Below are 27,012 nucleotides of genomic sequence, written 5' to 3' on the forward strand. Positions count from 1 at the left end.
TGTGGTGTGCAAGTCAACCATGATCCCTACAAAGGAGGGGGTGAGCCTTAAAGGTAGGGGTAGAGAGAATACACACACTCAAGGCAAGCCCTTTCCACAAGAGGCATGTAGGACACATGTCAAGCCCCTAGCAAGGTTGCCCTCATAGTGTGCCTAAAGCCTATTGGATGACCTTGAGAGAGGTCCAATAAGAATTAAGTATAATTAATTAATAATTCAAGCCTTCTCTCTCAAAGAGGAAAGGAGGAAACTTCTTCAAATTCTACCTCTATGGCTAGTTAAGACCTAAGCTTGTGATTGGCTAGGCTTTCCTCTTCCCTTCCCTCACTCCTTGCTAGCTCTCTCCACCTTTGAAGTTGTTTGGGGTCTTGGGATTGAGGCCGGGGACAAGCTAATTTTTTTGCAAGATAGTTACAGGCATAATCTTGGTGCATGAAGCTTACCATCTTCATTGCACCAACAAGGTCGTAAGGAACACAAAACATGTATTCTACCAAGTCTCTCTTCATGGGAGAATCTATGATACAAAAGACTTTTGGAGGAGGACCAGCTCCAAGTAAATCCGGTCCTCCAACTGTTGTCAATTTCTCTAATTCTCTCTCTCTTTTACAAGTATTGTTCATGCCAAGTTAACTAGGTATTATGGTTATTTTGCTATCTAATGCTCATGATGAATTCTCTTAAAAAAATTTCTCACTACAATCATCTTGATTCCGCTACTCTCAATGTTATTAGTCCGATTCCGTTACAGTATGGCTCAGAGGGGATCTACGACCCAAATTTGGGGAAGCAAAGAGGTTTAATTTGAGCCGTCAGATCATCTAGTGAATTAAAGGTGAACTAGGACTGAGTGAACCAGGGTATGATTGTGTGCCATGCCCACATGGACAACCAGACGCGCTAGCGTGATGGTAGGGATTTTGTGTGGCTATGGGGAGGTCTCGGGTTCGACCCACACCTCGCGAGGTGGGCAACTAGGAGTGAACTCGGGGCACAATTTTTGTCCCTAGTTCATCCCTAGATCAAGGCCACTCCGCGTTCATAAATTTGAGCCCTAGATCCCTCTTGGCTGACCTGGTGTGAGATAGTGACGAGGCTTCACCTCAAGCTGGCTGACGCTGGTTCATATTTGACATTCTGGGCGCCCAAAGGGCTCTTTTTCAGCCTGTCGGGCGCCCGTGTGTGACACGGGCCCAAGCACCCCTTTACTCAACGGTTGAAATCCGCCGTTGACGAATCATGGCAATCGAAATCACATTTTGAGAGAAGAGGAGGGCGTGCGTTTTTTGGGGAGCTGACAAACAATGGAGGCGAGCGAGGGACGCCAAGGTGACGACTACACAGTAGCATCAGCTGATATCGAAGCTTTTCACAAGAATGGATTTGTGCATCTCAAGGTGCGTCCTTCCCCGTTGCATGGAATCTCGCAGCTTCCCTGCAAAGTCTTTAACTAAGTCACGTGGGCAAAGTGATTTAGTTAGTTACCTACCAAAAAGTGACCTTCTCTCCGCGCATTTGGGAAGGCCTCCTGTATGGTTAATGAAGCTGCATGGCAAAATTTGAAGTTCCTCATTATCTAAGTGGGGCTCCTCTAAGTCTTGACGACGTGCCTGCACAATAGGTGTAGAGAAGCATGCTCTAGATACTTGTCGATGCACATTTGTGGGAGCAATATGGTTGTTCCAGGTTGTTGCCATTTAGCACATTTGTAAGGTGCCATAGCCTCCCTCAACAAGACCTAGCTTAGATGCTTAGTTTGTGCCCGGTACCTTTGCAGATTTTCAGCCAGGCTGGTTGGAGACTTTTATGTTGCATAGGGAGCTAATTTTGGACCGATTTCAGCGTGTGTAACTGCCCAAGGAGTTTGGAGATCCTTGTCGATGGGAGATTGCTTGCAGCCTTGAAGCCTGGTTTGGACATGTCTAAAGAGGATTCCTTTGCGACCTTGGAGTGACTTGACAATGGCACCGAAGGAGAAGAATGCTGCAGAGAGTTATCATGATGCAAGAAACACACGAAGATACAATGGACAACTCTTTGGAGCGTTTAGGAAAATCCACTCATAGTAGCGACGAGCTATAAGAGTTCCTTGAGAGTAAAGTTCCAATGTAATTTTTGGTGTTTCCATAGGATCAAAAGTTGGATGCCACCAACTACAAGGACTTGAAGGTGCTTATGGAGGCAGTATTGGAGACAATGTTACAGGGAACGTACCTTTTCAGGCCTTGGAACGCCGGAACGGCGTTTCGGACATCTACAAGTGGGGGGAACGTGCCGGAATGGTTAGACGTTCCAAGCGGTAGTTTGTCATTGGAATGGTCACTTCCATTTCGGAACGGCATGGGAAGTTTAACCTCCATATGGCCAAAAACACCATAATTTGCAAAAGGGCCCTTTCTTCCCTCCTCCTTGTAATCAGGTTGGCATTGACAAGATGGTAATCTCACAACAACACACGAAAAGAAGTGAAAAACTTTAACACTTTAAATGTAAAATGCAAAGTAGTCGTCGTGACACGAAGTGGCGGAGTTCCACTTCCAGATGCACTAGCTTCTAAGTCTGGCACTTGTTTCGGTACTTCTTATATTTTATTTAATTGCAGAGTACAACTGTTGGAGGAGTGCTTTCTGCAATTTGCTACCTAGCTAATTTGCAAGAGTGGTCCTCTAGGCTCATATTAAGGCCTTGGCTGAAAAGAAACTAATTGCGCTAGGTTCCAAAAGCAACCGCTAAATTTGCACCCAAAAGCTCTTTAATTTGACGTGGAAATCTGTTACATCAGCATCCAGATTTCCCATTGCATTTTACGGATGCCTCGTCAGCAAATCCGCATGTAGTGCCACATCATCATCTACAATCTCTTGTCTCTTTCTTTGCTCTATCTTTGGGGGTTTATTTGCCACCTCATCACTCTAATGACTCTCTCTCTCTCTCTCTCTCTCTCTCTCTCTCCCCCCCCCCCCCCCCCCCCCCCCCCCCCCGCCCAAAAAAAGAGCAATTGCACTCGATTATGCCTATAAAATAGACGGCAGACATAGCATAGCTTAGTAGACACCGACTCCATGCTTACATGCATTCGACCACTTCAAACCATGCACTAGCACGAAAACATGTCATTGAACAATCATAATCACCTTCACAGCACTATCCCCGTCGAGATCTTAGGCATGAACTCGTATACTTATTTAACCATCACATTCAGACTGCACTGATCTCTCACAGATGTCTTGATGCACTAAATCTTGTCACTCCGAATCCACATCAACTAGACAAAATGTTGCAGTCTCTTGGGATCGACCATGGAAAACTTATCGTACCATGCAAGTGCAAGGGAGGGGGTTTATTCAGCAATTAGAAAAGCATATAAGTTAAGGGTAGACCTCAAATAATTTCGCCTTCTAGACGGTGGGATATATGTCACAAACTGATGACGTGGCATGACCGCCTAGGCAGGACAGACAGTACAGATGCTGATGCTGACGTGGACAGGCTGTATGGATTTTCCGCGATCTACGCTGACTGTTGACGTGGTTGCCATACGGATTTTTGCGTTATGTGTTGACAAGTGATGGCGTGGCAGACTGTACGGAATCAAGTATTGGCTTGTAACTGAGTCAAAGCAATATAAAGAAATACCGAAAGGGGCGCCAGGGTTTGGGGCCAATGCTATCTTGGGGTGGAACTCCGCCACTCCCTGCCTCATGTATTGTGCACTCTCTTTTTCTTAGTTTAGTTGTTATTTGAAGTACTTGAAGTTGTCTCATATGTTCTTTTTCGTTGGCACGTGGTGCCGTCCCATTACAGTGCTATCAGAGCTCCAGTCATGTGCTTTTCTGAAAACATATTGGTCCTACCCAGAATAGATAGAGCACAATGGCGTTAATGGATTCGGCAGAGTACCTGCAGATTCTTCTTGATGAGCTTCGCGACATACTTCCGCGGCATCCCCAACAGAATCTCTCGATGTTGTAAGGTTTCCAATAGTTTTTGAACAACATGTGACCCCCTCTTATGCCCCTAGTGGTACCCCCTCCTTCAGCATCATAAAGTACAAGAGCTTTTAAAAGCAACCTTCTTAGCCGTCTGTTCTGAATGGGGGAGTCTTCAAGAATAGGTGCAACCGTCTGATCTTGATCCAATGCAACCACCTTTGCCACCACCTCCCCACCACCACCGCCACTAGGATACAATGGTTCGAGCCAGTATGGATATCCTTATTATCCGTACCCAGGGTACCCATCGAACCAGGGGAAAGATTTCGAAGATGGCGGCACGATAGTAAAATTTTTTACCTTTTCTGGGTTGAAAGATTGGAAAAAAGCATTATAGTTCCTACATCAATTCGACAATATCTATTCTTTGGGGAACTATACAAAAGAATCCAAGATTTCTCAAGGAGTGGGATTTCTTAAAGATAATGCTATGCAGTGGTGGAGTTCAATTGCGACACAACCGCATGCTCCAAGAACACGGCAAGCTTTCAAGACAATTTTTGTACACAGTGATAGGACTTCTCTCTTTGAACTCCGGATCTTGTCAGAATGGGGCAACTTGAAAATGCTTGCCATAGAGACCATGGACGACTATAATCAAAGGTTTCTCGACGTCTACCTACCGGAGTGCTTCTTTAAGTTCACTCCCTTGAGGACTAGTGCAAGCGATACACCATTGGACTGCCATCACCATTACAGGAGGATTGTTTGTCCAAGCAAGTATCAACCATGCAAGAGCTTATAGACCATGCAGCAGTTGGCTACAAATCGATGAAAGGCAATTTCGAGTTAATTATAGAAAAAACTCCGGCCAATAACCTGAACCCCCAACAACAATGAACGAATCCTCGGGAGCCTTGTGAAAGTCAATGTCACGGGACTGTGACAAACACTAACGTTATTCGTTGGTTTCCTTCCCTTGATTTTTGTTTGATTTTTGGGATCCTCTTTTTGAAATCACAAATGCCCAGACAGTGCATGTGAAACTGGCTTTGGCAGGGAGTTTCACCTGTTGGAGTCAAGGCCAGGCAGCCACGAGATGGTTGGGCCGATCAGCACTGGACTCCAACTAGTAGAAAAGTAGCTAGGCTTTGCTAAGGTCATTTAGGCCTTTTGGCAGGACGTTATAAGTTGGTAGAGCAACCTGTAGGCCAACTGAGCTTCCAAAAGGCTCATCCCTGGCGTTGGCAGTGAGTTTCACTTGCGAGAGTCAAGGCCAGGAAGCCACGAGATGGTTGGGCCGATTAGCATTGGACTCCAACTAGTAGAAAAGTAGCTAGGCTCTGCTAAGGTGATTTAGGCCTCTCGGCAGGACTTTATAAGTTGGTAGAGCAACCTGCAGGCCAATTGAGCTTCCAAAAGGCTCATCCCAAGGGGGCGCCCAATATGAGAGTGGAAAGCTGCATTTTCAGCTTTGTGGTAGATTTTCAGGTTCTGCAGCTTTAATGGAGAGCTTGCCTTCTCCCTTGTCTCATGTAGCTCGATGATTTGCTCTAATGCTTCTCTCTCTCCCCTTTGCACATATGGTAATGCCCCATTAGTTGGGCTTCTCCGATGACCATGTGTAGTTATGTGGGTTTTATATGTGTTTGCCAAGGCAAGAGCCTTCTGTACAGGAACCGGATTAGCTAATTGCTAATCCCTGGCAGCCACGCACAATTCCATCTCGAAGAATTGCAAAAACTAAGAGTTTTCTCGCGTGAAAACTCATCCAATTCAAAGGGGAATTGTCCCATTGCGTGCAGGAGCTCTTGAGACACGCTTAGACGTGTTTGCTCCTCTCAAAATGATCCAAAACAGAAAATTACAGTCTACTGTGTTTATTTGCAGGTTTAGGGTTTCGCACCTAAACTGCAAGGCAACACCAAGGGAAGCCTCGGGAAAGCCTTGGGGTGCTTATATAGGGCTTTTGGGCACGTGACAATGACCAAAATAGGAATTTGTAGCATGCTGAAATTAACATGTAGCTCATTGGAAAAGCTTCTAAAATGCAAGGGAAACCGTCCTAGACGTGTGCTTTTGACCTACAATTTTGGCGTCATTATGTTGTCGAAAATTGGTCGAAAACTTGCAATTACAGCCCTTGACAGGTTTGAACAGCTTGGGAGAGTTAGGTGAAAGTGTTCAGGTCGTTTATTTGCAATAAGAATAAAGAAATACGAAAAGGGCACCAATCTTTGGGGCCAAAAGGGTGTCATTGTTTACTGGGGAGCACTCTAGCTACCAAGTCGTGGATTGTCTTGAAGTGGTGAACTCCAGTTACAGGTTTAGTTGTGAAGTTACTTTCTGTCGTATAGTACATGTAAAGTTAAACAACGTGTAGATCGGGTGAAAGCCAAAGTTTACCGCTCTTTAGTAAGGCTACATGCCGGTTTCATGGTTCCGTCGCCGGGACATCACTACTTAAGTTCACGGCCACCATTGTCTGTACTGGGCAACTATATGAGGATGCGTTCAGGACACAATTGGTAGTTGTTGTGAATATGTTTACTGGTTGGTGCAGAATCCAAGGTTTATGGAATTTTTGCAAGCTCTACCAACGTCACAGCAGGAAATGCAATTTTCTCACCTAATAGAGTCCGTTGAGGCTCAAGCCAAGGTCCCTAATGTGTCTCAACAGGGCAGGGAGAGTGGGGACTCAGTTGGGGCTCCAAGGAAAACTTTTTCAGTCCACAAACAGGTGGCTAGGACCCCAATTCCTCAGCCAGCCACCTTTCGGAGTCCAAATGTTGGTTTAAACAGAAAACTACCTTCTAGGCTATGCATCAGGTAATTCTACCACCGCGGTACATCCTGGTTATTTCGGGGTGGATTTGTGTTTCAAAGAAGGGCTGGTTATGTGCCTGGAAATCAACAATACATGCCAAGAACAATGTTTGGGGGTATGCAAGGCATGATGCCAAACCCCATGTATGGTAATATCGGCTTACAACTAGGGTTTTAGTGTACTCGGGGCCAGTTTGGGATGCCACAGGGCAATTTTGATATGGATGGTCTTTCGTACAACAAGCAAATATGGCATCAAGAAGCTAGAATGCTAATGGCTGAGGAGCACAGATGATCTATAGCATTGTAACCATGTTGCAAACACTTCCCTATGATAATCTGATAGTGCTTGACAAGCCAAAACCATACAAAGAAGGTGATGCAGCTGTGAAGTTTGACACTTTTAGTGGTTTTGAAGACAAGAGGAAGGCTCTTACCTTCCTCCAACAATTTGATAGTGCCTATGCCGGGGGGGGATTTTGAGGCTTCGTAGGTCCAAGAAGCTGCCACTTTCTTGAAAGGAAATGTGCGTTCATGATGGACGACATTATTGATGCAAGGACAGGCATCCGCCGCATGGATCTACTTCCAATAAATGTTTGCATCTGCATGGCTATCAAATGAGTTTGAAGTTGATGTCATGACAGATTGGCACCAACGCAATGCGGCTACTTGCATTAGCTTAGAGGAGTACAATCGGAAGTTTTGTAAAGCGTTGCTTTCAGTAACTTCCAACAGATTTGTGCCATTGACAGAGCAGACAGAGAAGTATTGTTGTGGGCTACCTAGGGCTCATGAACTAATGTACAAAGAACAGAGTATTGTTGTGGACTGCCTAAAGGGCTCAGGAACTACTATACAAAGAACAGAGTGGCCACCCTTACTCAGCTTATGGAAGTTGCCAACACTGGTCACGCCTTGTTGAAGGGAGAGGACAATGGATTCCAGGGCAAGGGGGCCATTCGAAGAAAAATTCAGCAAAGAAGCCCTTGGCAAAAGTGACTCCTGAAGCCTCCGAGGGGTGAGGAAAAACAGAGAAAGCTAAGGACTGAGCCGAGACGTTAGGAGGACAGGCCAAGAAACAGAAGAAGCCTTTTGTGCGCAAGTCTTTCGAAGAGAAGAAGGCCTTAATGGCTAAGAACAAATCCTTCCCTTTTGCAAGCAGCTTGGTTATTTTGCTGTTGATTGTCCACTAAAGAAGAGACTTAGCTGACTCGGAGGACAAAGAGGACAAGAAAGGAAAGAAGCCCAAACCCATGGCCGGTTTAGTGCCAGTTATGGTGGGAGATGGGCCAAATTCTGATGCTAGTGAGCTATGCAGAGCGTTGGGTAAAGTGAGGGATCAAACTTCGCTTATTTTCTTTGATCCAGGTGCAAAGGCAAACTTTATCTCACCAGAGTTGGCTATCAAGTTGGGCATTGGAGCTAAGAGATGGGATACACAGCAAAGGCAGGTTTGGCATGTCCTGGCCATTCAGAGTGTGTTACTCTCATCATTGGAAAGTTGTCTACATATTGAGTCATAAGTGGACACAGAAGAGTTTTATATCATGCCTTTGGAAGGGTGCGATGCTTTGTTGGGAATCCCATAGATGTTCTGTGTACATGGAATGTTGGATGTCGTCAACAAAAAGGTCACCCTGTAGTATAGGGGTAAAACTCACATCCTAGATGTAAAGCTAAAAGGAGAGTCTGTCCCTATTGTATCAGCTTCGGCTATCACTTCTGTAATTAAATATCATCTTTCTACGTATTTGATTTTTACACGTGATGTTCCAGATTACTTTCAGTCAAATTTATCTTTGTTAAATAAAGAAAGGTCAGCATTTTTGCCAGAGTTTAGTGATTGTTTCTCTGAATTATTACCGTCTCAGTTGCCGCCGAGAGGCTTGAGGATCATGCGATAGATTTGGTGCCAGATTGTAGCCCACCAAATAGACCTCCATACAGGGTTAGTGTAGCCCAACAAAATGAGATTATGAGCCACGTAGAGGAGCTGTTTGAAAAAAGGTTGATAAAACCTAGTTCTTTAGTCTTTTGCTCCCCAGTGCTTCTAGTGCAAAAGAAGGATGGCTCTTGGCGCATGTGTATTGATTACTGTGTGTTGAATAAGATTCCCATCAAGAACAGGTTTCCTATTCCAAGGTTGATGATATTCTTGAGCGTTTAGAGGGTGCGGCCATTTTCAGCAGGATAGATCTTAAGAGTGGATACCATCAGATTCGTATCAAGCTAGAGGATGTGCACAAGATTGCGTTTAGAACGACGTTTGGTCTATATGAGTTTCTAGTGGTGATGCCATTTGGTCTTACAAATACTCCTGCTATGTTCAATAGGATGATGGATAGGATCTTCCACCCACATCAAAATTTTGTTGGCACGTTCTTTGATGACATCATAATCTATTTGAAGCATGAAGAGGAGCATAGGTGTCACTTGACCATTGTGTTCAAAGAGTTAACGCAGTCACAGGTTGCTCATGAATCCCAAGAAAAGTGGATTCTTCTTGGAAGGTTGCTCATGAATCCCAAGAGAAGTGAATTCTTCTCGGAAGAGATCCACTTTCTAGGCCACATAGTGTCAAAGGATGGTGTCTGAATGGATCCTACCAAGGTTGAAGCAATTTAAGACATGGCCAGTCTTGAAGACTGTGCATGATGTTGATCCACATAAAACACAAAGAAATTTCCCATCAAATAATGCATAAACTTTTGTATTGTGAATACCATTCATAGCTTGTCAGTGACACATCCAACCTTGTGTGTTCGTGGACAAGCTACAGCATGACCAGGGTTCAGTTCAGTCAAGTCAGCCTAGGATAGGAAGTGATCCGGCACTTTTGTGAGTCTGTTCGCAGACTGTGCATGTCCAAACACTTAGATTAGATGCATATCCTCCGGTTGCACACAGCATGATCATCAGCATTACCATCAGAATCCATCAGGAGCATTTTACAGAGCAGAAAACCTATTTTCCCTATTTTTGACATTTTTCACTTATTATTTTTACGTGACTTTTGTTGGAAACTAGGTAGGGCAATTTTGCTAATGAAATATATAAGGAAACCAAAACTAGCACTTTCTGGCAGAAGAGGCAGCAGGAGCACCTTGCTCAACAGGCAACTTCTCAGCAAGACCAACCCCTACGACAACTATGGCGTTTTCTCTCACCAGAAGGTCTAGGGTTTTTGCACCAGATCAGCCAGTGTTTTTGCACTTGCAGATTCCCGACGACAGTAGACAACAGATCAGCCCTAGCGGTAGCAGATTTCCCCGAAAGAGTAGGTCAACCCCAGTGTTAGCAGTTCCATCAGTAAGGATTGTAAGGTGCAGCGGAAGTGAATGTTGAACTTTGCTCAAGATGAGTACTCTGAACTGTGCTCAAGGTTCCTTTTACTTATGGAAGGGATAGCCTTCCGTTCCTTTAATGAGAGAGTGCAATGGACACAAACAAAGTGAATGGACACTGTGAATGGAAGTGCATGAGATTGAGAGATAGAGAGAGAAGAATACGACACCAGAATGTTGTCAAGCCCTCCTCCGAAGGCCCCACTCTCTATGGCGAGAGCGGTCTACTTATGATTGCACAAATCTCTACAATGCTTGGACTTGCCGACGATGTCGACGACGACGAGACGGGCTGAAATCTGAAAATGCTAAGGGCTGAAATCTGCAAATCTTTATCTGTTGAATTCTGACTCTATGTCGATGACAATGATGCGATGACAACGCGCTGAAAACGTAGATGCTGAAATTTGCGTTTTCTGGGCTAAAACTGTAAACCTTGATGAATCTCACCGTGCGGCGAGGATCTGCCGCGGGAAGGTGAGATCTGCGAGGTTCGGGGGTTCTACTGCTATGCTTGATTGCTGAAAACTGAAAACGCTGGTCTTCTTGTTGGTCTTGTCGCGAAGGTTTGCAAAAACGCTGATGGCTTCAGGTTGAGGCAAAAACGCTAGGCTGAAAAATGGTCCTGTTGCGATGAATCTGCTAACGCTGGGGCTTCTGCTTCTTGCTATCGCCAGAAATCTGCAAGATCCAAAAACGCTGGCTGATCTGGTCCAAAAACGCTAGGTTTATGCTGTGGAGCAAAAACACTAGGTCTCTTGGGGGTTCTACTGAGAAGTTGCTTGTTGAGCGTGTGTTCCTGCTGCCTCTTTTGCCAGAAAGTGCTAACTCTGGTTTGCTTGTATATTATCTTAGCAAAATTGCCCTACCTAGTTTCCAACAAAAGTCACTTAAAAATAATAAGTGAAAAATGTCAAAAATAGGGAAAATAGGTCTATGCACTGTAAAAATGCTACTGATGGGATGTGACTGGAATCTCATGGTCATGCTGTGTGCAATCAGAAGATATGCATGTAATCTAAGTGACTGGTCATGCACGGTCTGCGAACAGACTCACAAATGTACCAGAACACTTCCTATTCTAGACTGACTTGACTGAACTAAACCCTGGTCATGCTGTAGCTTGTCCACGGACACATAGGGTTAGATGTGTCACGTGACATCCCCTCCTTTTCAAAGTGAGGTACTGGTACCGAACTGGATGGCGTCGAGGGAGATCGCCTATAACATCCGGAATCCTGGAAAGGACTCTTCGCCGGTCCACTCTGATGTGTGGGTCGTGCGATACTTGAACTTCATAAAGGTCTGCAATGCTTGCTTCTTTGGGCCGCGCCGAAAGCGACACCAAATCATCGGTAGCTCCTTTAATGCTTCAACTTTGTCTATGGACGTAAGTCCAGCTTCTTCAAGAATCTCCAAGGCTGAAAATTCCTGAAACCACTTCCAACACAAAAACATGAACATACCTATTCCATGTAAAGTGAGTGGAGAAAATCTTGTCTTCCTAAAAGACTGTGCATGCAATGTAGATGAACAAATAGATGGAGTGCCAAACCGTTCACCACACACACACACACAATGAGATCGAATCTTTCTCTTCTGATCTAAATCAACTCAACTGTGGCAATTCACAACGGAAATGCCCATGCTTGGTGCTCATACTTTCTTGTGCTCTTTCGACAACTGTGTCGTGCCAAGGAAGAGACATGGAATGTGACTTCCTTGAATGCATACTTTTCAGCTTTTCGTGAATAATCCGCATACATCCGTGCTCATTAATGAGTGAAACGTGCTCAACGAACAATATGTCATGCCTAGGAAAAGGGATCACATAAAGACGCTGACTAAAATACAGGAAACGATCACGAATGAAACACTCGAACAATGCGTGCTGAATAATCATTCGAATACATAGTACTTCCTGTAAGGGTTCTTTGGACCTAGGCTCGAGAGCTAAGATCGGTTCATCGTGTTTGATCGAATTTGTCTGGGGGGGTTCTGTGGACCTCGACTCGAGAGCGAAGATCAGTTCTTCGTGATTGATCGAATCTGCAATGAGGTTAGCTTCACTAGAGAAAGTATCAACTAACACATCATCTTTGTGAACAATCACATCATCTTCATGCAAATCATCATGCTTGTGAGAAATCACATCTTGATCATCATGCAAATCATCATGCTCATCATTATCATGCAATTCATCATGCTTATCATAATCATGCAGATCATGTGTGTCTTGCTTTAGAGAAGAAGAGACGGAGAGTCTCCTTTTCCCGAATCTCTTGCATCTGTGCCTGAACTTGAGAAAAGAGTCGCAACATTTCTTTCATGTGGCGGTCGTTCATTGCTTGTCTTGCTTTGTTCTTGCGATCAAATTCTGCTTCTCTTTCGTCGCGTTCACGTGCTATGGCTGCCATTCTTTCTTCGTGCTTACGATCAATTTCTGCATTTCTTGCTTCGCGTTCTAACTTCCTTTCCATAAACATCTGGTACAAAGCCTCCATAGGAGTTAGTGTAATCCTTGGCGTAGATGGGGAAGGGGGAGGGTCGGAAAAACCTCCTGGTGGGAAAATCCTTCTTCGCCTCTCTCATGCTCATCACCTCCAAGCGAAGTATCCATTCCGCTTCGAGTGATGACCATCCACTGAAGTCTTGGGTTCTTGTGGTCTTGAGTTCTTAAGTTCACTAGGAACTTGGGCTTGGGTTCTTGGGGGTCTTGAGGTTCTTGAGGTTCTTGAGGTCTTGAGGTTCTTTAGGTTCTTCTTTCGCTTGCAATCTGTGTTAGAGAAGGATCTTCTCTTTACCCGAGGTCTTCTCTTTCCTATGGGCGCACCCCTTGGCGGCCTTGCGCTCACACCAAGGTTGCTTTTCCCCACCTCACGTCGATTGGCCGGCCGCTAAGTGCACGGTCCGCTCTCAATGAGTGAAAAGAGGCACAAGGGGAGGTTGGACAAGCCCTTCTTTCTTGGGTTTCGTGTCACTCTTCAAAAACACGATTAGGAATCGACACGCCCAAGAGGACTTGGGTTACGTGCGACCACAAGAAGCAAAAAAGAATTATGTGGTTCTTTCCTTGAGTGATACAGAACACTGCCAAAGCTCTGCTACCAATGTAAGGTGCAGCGGAATGAATGTTGAACTTGGCTCAAGATGAGTGCTCCGAACTGTGCTCAAGGTTCCTTTTACTTATGAAAGGGAGAGCCTTCCGTTCCTTTAGTGAGAGAGTGCAATGGACACAAACAAAGTGAATGGACACTGTGAATGGAAGTGCATGAGATTGAGAGATAGAGAGAGAAGAATATGACACCAGAATATTGTCAAACCCTCCTCCGAAGGCCCCACTCTCTATGGCAAGAGCGGTCTACTTATGATTGCACAAATCTCTACAATGCTTGGACTTACCGACGATGTCGACGACGATGAGGACGACGACGAGACGGGCTGAAATCTGAAAATGCTAAGGGCTGAAATCTGCAAATCTTTATCTGCTGAATTCTGACTCTATGTCGATGACGACGATGCGACGACAACGCGCTGAAAACGTAGATGCTGAAATTTGCGTTTTCTGGGCTGAAACTGTAAACCTTGATGAATCTCACCGTGCGGCGAGGATCTGCCACGGGAAGGTGAGATTTGCGAGGTTCGGGGGTTCTACTGCTGTGCTTGACTGCTGAAAACTGAAAACGCTGGTCTTCTTGTTGGTCTTGTCGCGAAGATTTGCAAAAACGCTGATGGCTTCAGGTTGAGGCAAAAACGCTAGGCTGAAAAATGGTCCTGCTGCGGTGAATCTGCTAACGTTGGGGCGTCTGCTTCTTGCTATTGCCAGAAATCTGCAAGATCCAAAAACGCTGGTTGATCTGGTCCAAAAACGCTAGGTTTATGCTGTGGAGCAAAAACGCTAGGCCTCTTGGGGGTTCTGCTGAGAAGTTGCTTGTTGAGCGTGTGCTCCTGTTGCCTCTTCTGCCAGAAAGTGCTAACTTTGGTTTGTTTATATATTATCTTAGCAAAATTGCCCTACCTAGTTTCCAACAAAAGTCACTTAAAAATAATAAGTGAAAAATGTCAAAAATAGGGAAATTAGGTCTATGCATTGTAAAAATGCTACTTATGGGATGTGATTGGAATCTGATGGTCATGTTGTGTGCAACCAGAGAATATGCATCTAATTTAAGTGACTGGTCATGCACGGTCTACGAACAGACTCACAAAAGTGCCAGAACACTTCCTATTCTAGACTGACTTGACTGAACTAAACCCTGGTCATGCTGTAGCTTCTCCACGGACACATAGGGTTGGATGTGTCCCGTGGCAAGGACAGATTTCAGCCCCTAGCGTTTTTGGTTTGCAGATCCACCACCGCGTTTTTGCTGACCTTCGAGACAAGAACATCAAGAACATCAGCGTTTTCAGTTTTCAGCATTCAGTAACCGTAGTAGAATTCCCGAACCTCCCAGATCTCACCTTCCCGCAGCAGATCCTCGCCGCACGATTAGACCCCGCGAAGTTTGCAGATTCAGCCCGGAAAACGCAGATTTCAGCATCTGCGTTTTCAGCGCGTTGCCGTCGCATGGTCGCCATCGACATTGTCACCGACAAAGAGTCAGAATTCAACAGATAAAGATTTGCAGATTTCATCCATTAGCATTTTCAGATTTCAGCCGTCTCGTTGTCGTCCTCATCGTCGTCGACATCTGTCACGTGACACATCCAACCCTATGTGTCCGTGGACAAGCTACAGCATGATCAGGGTTCAGTCAGTCCAATCAAGTCTAGATTAGAAGTGATCTGGCACTTTTGTGAGTCTATTCGTAGACCGTGCATGTCCAGTCACTGAGGGTAGATGCATATCCTCTGGTTGCACACATCATGATCATCAGAATTCCCATCAGAATCCATTAGAATCAGTTAGGGGAATTTTTCAGTGCATTTAGCCTATTTTCCCTATTTTTGACGTTTTTCACTTATTATTTTTAAGTGACTTCCCAACAAAAGTAGGTAGGGCAATTTCGCTAAGTTAATATATAAGCAAACCCAAGTTAGCACTTTCTGGCAGAAGAGGCAGCAGGAGCTTCCCGCTCAACAGGCACCTTCTCAGCAGGAACCCCCATCAACACCCTTGGCGATTTTGGTCTCCATCCTCGCCATAGACTTCAGCCCCAGCGTTTTGGTCTTCACCAACATCACCAACTCCTGGCGTTTGCAGAGTCCCATGATCGCTAGCCATTCTCAGGACCCGAGCGTTTTCATCAACGATAGCAGCAGTCCCAGATTTGCATGGCGTTTTACTAACGCTACAGAGGCAGCCCAGCGTTTTTGGTTTTCAGTCATAAATGCAGCAGGTACAGCAGCGTTTTCAGCTTTAAGATCAGCAGCAGATTCAGCCCTAAGTATTTGCAGATACCCCCATTTTCAGCCCTAGAAAACGCAGCCAAAACAGTCATTTTTAGCCATCGAAACAGCCCCGAAATTCAGCAGTTAGAAGACCACAAATTTCAGCCCTAAAGTCGTCGTCGTCATCGGCATAGTCCCAAGTTGCATCAGTCCATTGCATACGGATTGTACCACTTTGTGCAATCAATAGTAGACCACTCTCGCCGACGAGAGTGGGGCCTTCGGAGGAGGGTTTTACAACGTCTCTGGTGTTGTATCTCTCTTCTTCTCTATCTCTCAGTCTCATTCACTTGCACGCACAGTGTCCATTCACCTTGTTGTGATCATAGCACTTTCCATTAAGAATGGAAGGCTCTCCCTTCCATAAGAACTAAAAGGAACCTTGAGCACAGTTCGGAGCACTCATCTTGAGCAAAGCGCAAACAATCATTCCGCTGCACCTAACATTGGTATCAAAGCTTTGGCAGTGTTCTGTATCACTCAAGGAAAGAATCAGAAGAATTGTTTTTTGCTTGTTGCGGTCGCATGAACCCAAGTTCTCTTGGGCGTGTCGATTCCTAATCGTGTTTTTTGAAGAGTGACAGGAATCCCAAGAAAGAAGGGCTTGTCCAGCCTCCCCTTGTGTCTCTTTTCACTCATTGAGAGCAGACTGTGCACTTAGCGGCCGGCCAATCGACGTGAGGTGGGAAAAAGCAACCTTGGTGTGAGCGCAAGGCTGCCAAGGGGTGCGCCCGCGGAAAAGAGTAGAACTCGGGTGAAGACAAGATCCTTCTCAAACACAGATTGCAAGCGAAAGAAAACCTCAAGAACCTCAAGATCCTCAAGAACCCAAGAACCAAGACCCCCAAGAACCCAAGTTCCTCGTGAACTTAAGAACCCAAGAACCCACAAGAACCCACGACTTCAGAATGGTCATCACTCGAAGCGGAATAGATACTTCGCTTGGAGGTGATGAGCATGAGAGAGGCGAAGAAGAATTTTCCCCACTAGGAGGTTTTTTCGACCCTTCTCCATCTACGACAAAGATTGCACTAACTCCTATGGAGGAGTTGAAGCAGTCGTTTATGGACAGGAAGTTCGACTACGAAGAAAGAATGGCAGCCATAGATCGTGAATACGATGTAAAAATGGAAGCCATGAAGCATCAGTACGACTTGGAAGAAAAAGAAAGTGAAGCCAAATTTGATCGAGAGAACACCACCGTCGTCGTCATCGGCATAGTCCCAAGTTGCATCAGTCCATTGCATGCGCATTGTACCACTTTGTGCAATCAATAGTAGACCACTCTCGTCGACAAGAGTGGGGCCTTCGGAGGAGGGTTTTACAACGTCTCTGGTGTCGTATCTCTCTTCTTCTCTATCTCTCAGTCTCATTCACTTGCACACACAGTGTCCATTCACCTTGTTGTGATCATAGCACTTTCCATTAAGAACGGAAGGCTCTCCCTTCCATAAGAACTAAAAGGAACCTTGAGCACAGTTCGGAGCACTTATCTTGAGCAAAGCGCAAACAATCATTCCGCTGCACCTAACAACATCGTTGGCAAGTCCAAGCATTGTAGAGATTTGTGCAATCAATAGTAGACCGCTCTCGCCATAGAGAGTGGGGCCTTTGGACGAGGGTTTGACAACATTCTGGTGTCGTATTCTTCTCTCTCTATCTCTCAGTCTTAGTACCTTCATGCATAGTGTTTATCCACTTATTTGTGATCACTTGCACTCTTTCATTAAAGGACCTGAAGGCTCTCCCTTCCGTAAGTAAAAGGAACCTTGAGCACAGTTCGGAGCACTATCTTGAGCAAAGTTTAACATTCACTTCCGCTGCACCTTACATAGCTTCTTGAGATTGTGTTCTTACTACAGAAGATTCATTCATAACTCTGTTCAGATTGCTTCACCCCTACATGCTTTGCAAAAGAAAGAGGTCACTTTCAAATGGACACAAAAAGAGATTTCAGCTTTTATACTTTTAAATGAACAGATGGATTCGGATCCAGTAATTGTTTTACCAGATGTCAAGAAGTCGTTTGTGATCAGTGCGATGCTGGTGGCAATAGTATTGGTGCAATGTTAATGCAAGATGGCCAGGTAGTAGCCTATGAAAGCAGAATCTTGCGAGGGCCAGAAAAGACCATGCAAGTTTATGAGGAAGAGCTACTGTTGTGATCCATGTTGCGCTCTCAAGTGTTGATTTTGTTGTCCAAACAGATCATCAAACCTTGCAATACTTCTTGACACAGTCAAAGTTATCTAAAAAGCATATTCGATGGGCAAACATTCTGTCTATGTTCCACTTTCAAATTGTGCATGTGGTAGGCAAGAAGAATGCAGTGGCTGATGCATTGTCAAGAAAGCCACAAATTTGAGCTGTGCCAATTCCTATTATCATGAGCTCGATGACATGATGAAGATCTTGCAAGGATCTTTGAACAATTGCATGATGGACAATGCCATGAGCACTATCTCCTGAGGGATGGTTTTATGATGATGCATGATAGATAATGTGTCACGAGGCCATTGCATCATAAGGTTATGGTAGAAAGTCATGTCCCGTCGTATGCTGGGCATGGTGGTATAGATGTAATAGTGAAAGCGGTCGAGACATTCTTTTATTGGCCTACTTTGAGGAGAGATGTGGATGCCTTTGTGTGAGCGTGCGTATTTTGCCTAAAAGTCAAGTTTGGCAGGCAAAACACCAAGGTTGTTACAACCACTGCCTATTCCAGATAAGCCATGGGAAAGTATGGCTATGGATTTTATCTTTGATCTTCCAAGAACGCCGACAGGGAATGATGATATATGGACCATTATTTTTAGGTTCAACAAATATGCCCACTTTATTCCTATCAAGAACAAGATAAAATCTGATCAAATGGCACGATTGTTTATGTACAATGTATTTAAGTACCATGGTATGCCACAGTCTATTGTTAGGGATCGTGATCCTCACATGACTAGCCTGTTATGGAGAGGATTGTTAGAAAACATGGTCACTACGCTCAAGTTTTCATCCTCATTTCATCCACAAAATGATGGACAGTCAAAAGAGGCTAATTCTCCTGTCTTAAATCCTACGTGTAAGACAATAAGGGCAAGTGGGAACAATATTTACCCATGCTTGAGCATGCATACAACAGTACGGTGCATTCATCAACAGGCAAGGCACCCTTTGAAATTGTTGAAGGTGGCAAAAAGGTTCCTCCCATTTTGCACACAAAGGATAAGATTTTTGAAGCAGATTGATATGTAGAGAATATGAATGAAATGTATAAGAAAATTAAGCTTGCCTTAGAGAGGACTTAGACAAAGAAGAAAAGGGTTGTTGATCATCACCGACGAGAACTCTTGTTTTCACCTGGTGATTGGGTACTTCTGCGGTTTGAAATGGCAAGATTAAAGAAGATGAAGAGCAAGGAAAGGTTGTTTTCAAAGCTTAGCATGCGTTACTATTGGTTTTTTCAAATACTTGATAAGATCAACGATGTTGCATATAGGCTGAAATTGCTTGACAATTGGAAGATTCATAATGTGAGTCTTCTAAGACCCTTTGTGAATGATGTGCTATCACAAACTGGTGACATGGCATGCTCGGACACACTCACATCGGCTAGTAGTAGGGTACAAGCCTGGAATGTACACGTGGCAGAGAGTACGGCAGTTCTGCAATTTTCGGCGCGATTCTCGTTGACAGGCTGATGTGGCACCCGTACGGAATTTCCATGAATTGCGGCGCAAAAAGCAAGCAGCTGTACGGAAATCTTGCTTTTGTGCTAGCTGAAAATTGGCAGCTTTTGGCTCCAATGCTTTATTTTTAGAAGCTTTTCACTTACAGCTTTTGGGGCTCTGCTTTTGGGCATCCCTGGTAACCAATAAATAAGTGGTTAGGCCCTCACTTCTCAGAGCATCTGGATGCAGAGTCTGAGAGTGAGCACCTACTCACTCTCTTGTACTTTGAACACAGATTAATACAAAAATAAATACCAAAAGGGGCACCAGTCTTTGGGGCCAATATCTCTAGGCATGGAGCTACGCCGGGCCGTGTCGAATCAAGTGTGAATTGTGAACTGTTTTGAAGTGAATCTTTGCTGTGTCGCGGTAGAATCTTGACTTGGAGTGTCCAAGTTTGTTACATGTGCCGGAAGATATGTCAGATGAAGATCAATAGGAAATTGAGGAATTGGATGAGATCTTGGTACCTGAGCAAATTTTGGCACATTAGAAAGAAAAGTTAAGGGAAAAGTTACAAGAAGTTATTTGGTGAAGCTCAAAAACTATCCACCTATGTGTGCAAAGTGGATGGAAGAAAGTGAACTGGTAGTCACCAAATGTATTGCAGCTTTACCTTGAAGCCTTTGGTTTACAACCCAAGTATACCCTAACTGTGCTCAAAAGAGGGGTGACGCTAGAGCTAGCACTTCTCATGTACATACGGATTCAGTGCAATAGAAATGTACATTGCTTGACAAATGTTAAAGGCATAGTGCTCACTTCTATGATAGACAAAAATGTATGAAGGTTTCATCAAGTCATTTGTGCATATTTTTGATAGACTTTGTTACGGATACATGCGATGATAAAAGGGGGCTAATCACACTAATCATTTGTGGCATGTATAGGATGCATGCAGTCTAGGACGTTGCGATTTCAAGAAGGGGGGGGGTATGTCACTGGATTGTGACAAACACTGACCTTATTTGTTGGTTTCCTTCCCTTGATTTTTGTTTAATTTTTGGGATCCTCTTTTTGAAATCACAAATGCTCGGACACTGCATGGCCAGTGTGAAACAGCCGTTGGTCGTGAGTTTCAACCGCAGAAGTCAAGGCCAGGTAGCCATGAGATGGTTGGGCGATCATCAGTGGAATCCGACTAGTAGAAAAGTAGCTAGGCTCAATTAAAGTCATTTAGGCCCCTCGGCAGGACTTTATAAGTTGGTGGGTGCTAAGAATTAATTTATAAGTTGGTGGGTACCAAGAGGAGCAAACTAGACACATTGCAATAGGAGCGCAACCTGTAGGCCAACTGAGCTTCCAGAAGGCTCATCCCAAAAGGAGGCCAATACGAGAGTGGAAAAGCTGCATTTTCAGCTTTTTTTAGGTTTTGTAGCTTTAATGGAAATCTTGCCTTCTCCCTTGGCTCATTTAGCACGATGATTTGCTCTAGTGCATCTCTCTCTCCCCTTTGCACATATGGTGATGCCCCACTAGTTGGGCTTCTTAGATGACCATGTACAATTTTGTGGGTTTTATGCGCATTTGCCAAGGCAAGAGCCTTCTATACTGGAACCGGATTAGCTAATTGCTAATCCCCCACAAGTACGCACAGTTCCATCGCGAAGAATTGCGAAAACAGAGCATTTTCTCACATGAAAACTCATCCAATTCCAATTTGAAGGGGAATTGTCCTAGTGGGAGCTCTTGAGACACACGTAGACGTGTTTGCTCCTCTCAAAACGATCCAAAATAGAAAGTTACAGCCTGCTGTGTTTTTTTGCAGGTTTAGGGTTTCGCACCTAAACTGCAAGGCAACACCAAGGGAAGCCTCAGGAAAGCCTTGGGTGCTTATACAGGGCTTTAGGCACCTGAAACTAACCAAAACAGGAAATTACAGCATGCTGAAATTGACCTGCAGCTCACCGGAAAGCTCCATCCTAGACGTGTGCTTTTGACCTACAAGAGTTATGGCGTTGTTATCCGCTGAAATTGGGTTGAGAACTTGCAATTAGAGCAGCTTGGTGAGAGTTAGGTGAAAGTGTTTGGGTCATTCATTTGCAATAAGATTCAAGACATCAAAAGGGGCGCCAGTCTTTGGGGCCAATAGGGTGTCGTCCACTGGAAACGCTTTAGCTACCAAGTTGTGGATTGTCTTGAATTGGTGAATTCCCGGTTACAGGCTTACTCGTGAAGTTACTTTGTGTCATACAGTTCGGTAAAGTTAAACAACATATAGATCGGGTGAAAGCCAAAATTTACCGCCCTTTAGTAAGGCTCCAGGCCGGTTTCAGTCAACCTCAAAGGCCACGTCTGACACGTCAACGAGAAACCCTGTTACAAGAAGGCCGATGCTTCGAAAGTTTTCAAACAGGGCATACGCTCAATGCCTGTCCTCAACGAGCCTCGACGTCTTCAGAGCGACCTTGTGCTCCGGTGCCACCTTCAAAAGTTTTCAAACAGGGCATACGCTCAATGCTTGTCCTCAACGAGCCTCGACGTCTTCAGAGCGACTTAGTGCTCGGACGGCAGAAAGATCCCAAGAGTCATCTCCAGCTAAGAGAGCTAGACCTGTTGTTGGACTAGCACCTAATATTTATGGCATAATTCTGGAGAGTTCAAATGAATTGTGCAGAGCATATGGCAAAGTCAATGGCTTGAAAGCCATGATCTTCTTTGACCTCGGAGCTAAAGAGAACTTTATCCATCCAGAATTCTTGAAAGAGATGGACTTCGATTATGATACAGAGGGGCGAGAAATTGAGGTTGAGTTAGCCACCAGTCAGACCTAGAAGGTGGTTCCTCTCATTGGTGCGCTTCCAGTGACGATACAAGGATACCATGGAAAGGTTGATTTCCACATCATGAAGTTTGCCTTGACATGACAAGAATGAAGCGACCCTCTAGATCCGGAATCGTACCATCACCGTGATGTAGAAGAACAAGCAAGTCGTCCTCAAAGTTCAGCTGTTCGAACAAAGACATAATGAAGTTTCTAGTTGTTTTGTATTTAAATACTTTTTAACTCTGTCTAAGAAAGTCCTGTTTGCAATTTGGTTGAAATGGATGGTATCTATTTTAAACCCGTCTTGTTGCCGATTTGAATTGTTTGACTTTGGTTTTAATACTGGTTTCAATGCTTGGTGATCTACTCTTGGGTGTAGTAGTGAGAAATGTTGTTTTGGTATTGTCTGAACCTCGGATGGACGCAAATGGGATGTCTGGGAAACGTTTCGTTGTATGATTAAAAACCTCGAAACGACTCAGACAAGATGTCTGGGGAGGGTTTCGTTGTATGCTTGAAACCTCCAAGCAACGCAAGTTGCGATTTGGAGAGCATTTGGTTGTATTAGTCATTTGAGCTCATGGTCCAGACCTTTAAGGTTATTTACGGGGGGGAGTGACGAGGTAGTTGTTGAGTGGCTTCATACGCAGACCATCTGTCTTGAGGGAGTGCTTATGTCGCGTGACACATCCAACCCTATGTGTCCGTGGACAAGCTACAGCATGACCAGGGTTCAGTTCAGTTCAGTCAGCCTAGATTAGGAAGTGATCTGGCACTTTTGTGAGTCTGTTCGCAGACCGTGCATGTCCATACACTTAGATTAGGTGCATATCCTCTGGTTGCACAGAGCATGATCATCAGATTTCCATCAGAACCCATCAGGAGCATTTTTACAATGCATAGACCTATTTTCCCTATTTTTGACATTTTTCACTTATTATTTTTAAGTGACTTTTGTTCGGAACTAGGTAGGGCAATTTGACTAGCCAAGTACTTAAGAAACCTAGCGCTAGCACTTTCTGGCAGAAGAGGCAGCAGGAACTACGGTTCAATAGGCACCTTCTCAGCAGGACCCCCAAGACCTAGCGTTTTCAGCCATCTGCAAAGCTAGCGTTTTTGGACAAGACCAGCAGCCTGGCGTTTTTGCATTGCAAATCAGCCGGCAGCAGCAGAGGACAGATCAGCCCTAGTGTTAGTGGTTTGCACAAGCAGATTCACAACGTTTTTGCAGCAGGACCCATTTTCAGCCTAGCGTTTTTGGATCAGCATACCATCCTAGCGTTCTGCAGATCCTTCGCAACGGAACAGTTAGAAGCATCAGCGTTTTCAGTTTTCAGCACTTAGGCACAGCAGAATGACCCCCGAACCTCGCAGATCTCACCTTCCCGCAGCAGATCCTCGCCGCATAGTCAAATCCAGCGTAGTTTGCAGATTCAGCCAGGAAAACACAGATTTCAGCATCTGCGTTTTCAGCGCGTCGTCGTCATCGACATCGTCACCGACATAGAGTCAGAATTCAGCAGATAAAGATTTGCAGATTTTAGCCATTAGCGTTTTCAGATTTCAGCCCTCCTCGTCGTCGTCCTCATCGTCGTCGACATCGTCGGCAAGTCCAAGCATTGTAGAGATTGTGCAATCAATAGTAGACCGCTCTCGCCATAGAGAGTGGGGCCTTCGGAGGAGGGTTTGACAACATTCTGGTGTCGTTTTCTCTTCTCTCTCTATCTCTCAGTCTCATGTACCTTCATTCACAGTGTTCATCACTTTGTTTGTGTCCATTGCACTCTCTCACTAAAGGAACGGAAGGCTCTCCCTTCCGTAAGTAAAAGGAACCTTGAGCACAGTTCGGAGCACTCATCTTGAGCAAAGTTCAACATTCACTTCCGCTGCACCTTACAACTTAGCCGGCGCTCTTCGTTGTGTCTTGTAACATGCATATGTGAGCAATTGTGTTGCATTGTGATGTGCCACCCACTGAATATTCCTAATTGGGTGAAATTGCATGGGTATGTAATTCTAATGCATCCAGACACCCGAGCGCTGTCTTGGTGTGATCGCTAATTTTGCTACGCTGGAATATCAAGAGCTCCCATCTGGAATAAGAAAACCGATTGTCCCTTGGAATGACCCTCGGATATTTTTGTGCTAACTTGAGTTATTGTGCAGATATATGGTAATCGCGGACAATTACTCTTCTTTCAAGAAGGGGGGATGTGACAAACTGCTAACATGTCAAGCACCAACTTACAGTTCCTTGCCGAGTGGGCCAAAGAGTTAAAGAGTTCCTAGTATACCAACTTATGAGGATTCTGTCCGGTGGGCCAAAGAGTTAAAGAGTTCCTAGTATACCAACTTATGAGGATTCTGTCCGGTGGGCCAAAGTGACCCATAGACAATAAAATAAAGTAGGACACACACACTCACCAACTTGCTAGCGTAAAACCTGACGGCGTGGCAGTTGTACGGGCGCCCGCAAATTGCAGTGACAGTGCCACGTGGCAGCTTGTATGGACTTCCCCGTTTTATGCTATTGGCTGATGACGTGGCAGCCTAGGGCCTTTCAATATGTGCCATGGGCTCATTCTCTGGCACGATTCCCTACGTGGAAGTGTAGAGCAAGGGAGTACTGGCTTGTAATGTAAATGAGTTGAAGCAATACAAAGAAAGGTGAACTCCGCCACTCCCCGCCTTGTGTGTTGTGCACTCTCTCTCTCTCAGTCCAGTTGTTAATTGAAGTACTTAAAGTTGTCTCGTCTGTTCTTTTCCGTTGGCACGTGGTGCCGTCCCGTTACGGAGAGAAAGAGAGATTGCAAGTGAAAACGCTAGAGAGCGGTAGACCCAAAACGTTGCCTATGACATGATACAAGCTCATCTTAAAACAAAAAAAGAAATTGTCAAATGAGCCCTCTCACTCTCCAGCTTGATACGTATCTGCCATTGTAATGAGTGTCTAATGTGGTACACTGAGTTTATGAAATCTCAGCCTGGGGTTGTTGTACTTGACCTTACTGGAGCTTAATTTTTAAATATGAACCCCATTCTAAACGCTTTTCCTACATAACACCCATTTCAGGAGCAAAAAATTCTTTGAAGAGTCTTACTTTGACATTGTGAGGCCAGTAGTGACACTTGGTGAAACTGGATTGAAGGCTTCATGTTGTTCATTGAGTTTGTTTAAGCTTGTGCTGAGAAGCACCCTTTTGGACTTCTTTGTAGGGAGTTCTATCTGAGGCCGAGGTTGTTTCATTGGAAGAGGAGTACATGAAATTCATAAGGCGTGAAATCCCTGTAGAAGGGCGGGACTTTTGCGACATGTCTAGTGACTACACAAAGCCATTGGAGGAATATTCAATAATTAACATTATGCTTCCATCCAGGTTTCACTATCTCAGCTGCTTAATTTTTGTATGTGTGTATACTTGCATATCTGTGCGTGCACTCAGAAGTCAAGCTAGGTTTTTACTTTCATCCTTAAAAGAGCAAGGAACCTAGCATTTTGCAGATAGTAGGATATCCTTCAGGAGTTCTGCAGGTGTCTGCTGTATCGCTTTCCATCAGCTTCACTATAAAACGTTGTTGTCTATGTTTAAATACTATGGGCAGTGCTGAAAATTGGGCCAGTTTCTCAGCTAAAGCTCTGCTTGCTTTGCAGGTATAATTCATCGTTGAGAAGCAACATCTATGAGAGATGTGCTGCATCAATCGCTCAACAGCTATGTGGGCCGGAGATGGTCTTTGACTATGATCAATTACTAGCAAAGCCGCCTAGCAGAACAGACGGCGTTTTTTCATGGTAAGAACAGGCAAGCAACAGCAGTTTCAGCATGGAGCATACGTTTTGCTCATGTATTCATATCTTTAATGGGATTGTCATCTTTGAGCTGTTTTGTTTCTCAAGTGGGTGCATAACTCTGAGGTTCATAATACAAATTTGGATTGCATGGACAGGCACCAAGACTTGGCATATTGGCCTGTTACCAAGGACACACGGACAGCCTCGTTTTGGTTGGCTATTGATAATTCTTCTATGGAAAATGGGTGCCTGAGATTTGTGCCAGGCTCCCACTTAGAGAAGGAACTGCGGCACCATGGGCCTCTACATGGAGATAGGGACAAATCGCACACGCTGGCCGCAACATTAGGTGACACAGACATTGAAATGCCAGTTGAAATATGCAGAGGTGATGTCACTGTGCACCATGAGCGAACTCTGCACGGGTCAGGGGGAAACTTTAGTTCAAATAGCTGGCGAAGAGCTTGGGTTCTAGCTTTCAGATCAAAATCTGCTGTTGAGGAGGAGAGGCGCATTGGGTTCACACATTCCCACAATGACTCCTTGCAGGTTCTAAATCAAGTGGGCATTGAAAATGTCGCTTGAGCTTGGGAGGGCATCAGCAATGAGCATGCCGTTCCATGCTTCAATTACTTCAGCCACTAGTAGCCATGGGCTCTTTGTAAAATTAATGATGATGATGACCTTACTCTTGCTTTTGTTTGGCAAAGTTGTTTACTTCCATGCTTGCAATGAATAAGTGGCAGCAAATTAATGACACCTTAATTTATTGACATTGTGCCACAAAGTTGTCTACTTCTATGCTTGTAGTTATGCTTGACAAATTTATCTGTGGCATATCTCTGAGGGGCGTCTTCTATAGTTTTCTGCTTATTTTGTCATGGGTGACATAGCCTTCTATAACTTGTAAAGTCGCCTCTTGTGACATCTTTTTCCGAGAACTTTGAAACCCTACACACAAGAGATTTTAGAGGTCGTGAATGTTTGTACACTAAATTTCTCCAAATTTTTCAGGTTTCTCATTTCAAAATCTAAAATTTAGAAAAAAATCTCAAAATTTGTAGGTGGGGAATTCACTAAATCTAGGTATTTTTTGAGCACGTGTGATACTTAAAAAATATTTTAAATATTTTACTTGAAAAAGGCATATATTCTTAACAACCAACCCCATTAGGTGGCGCGGTAGTAGAATTGTAATAATAATTGGTGAGTTGGGGGTAATTTGCTTTCT

General features: G+C 44.5%; 1 protein-coding gene across 1 annotated transcript; it reads left to right on the plus strand.

Annotated features, from left to right (window-relative positions):
• Positions 1-1,239: 1,239 nt before the first annotated feature.
• LOC147439992 (uncharacterized) lies at positions 1,240-26,568 on the plus strand. Its single transcript, XM_086484445.1, has 4 exons — positions 1,240-1,397; positions 25,205-25,365; positions 25,641-25,781; positions 25,937-26,568. The coding sequence occupies exons 1-4, from the start codon at positions 1,305-1,307 to the stop codon at positions 26,364-26,366; spliced, it is 825 nt and encodes a 274-aa protein (XP_086340571.1). The 5' UTR covers positions 1,240-1,304; the 3' UTR covers positions 26,367-26,568.
• The last annotated feature ends 444 nt before the right edge of the window (positions 26,569-27,012 follow it).

Source organism: Adiantum capillus-veneris, chromosome 16, assembly GCF_014529385.1.
Source record: "Adiantum capillus-veneris isolate H3 chromosome 16, ASM1452938v2, whole genome shotgun sequence".
Classification (NCBI taxonomy): Eukaryota; Viridiplantae; Streptophyta; class Polypodiopsida; order Polypodiales; family Pteridaceae; genus Adiantum; species Adiantum capillus-veneris.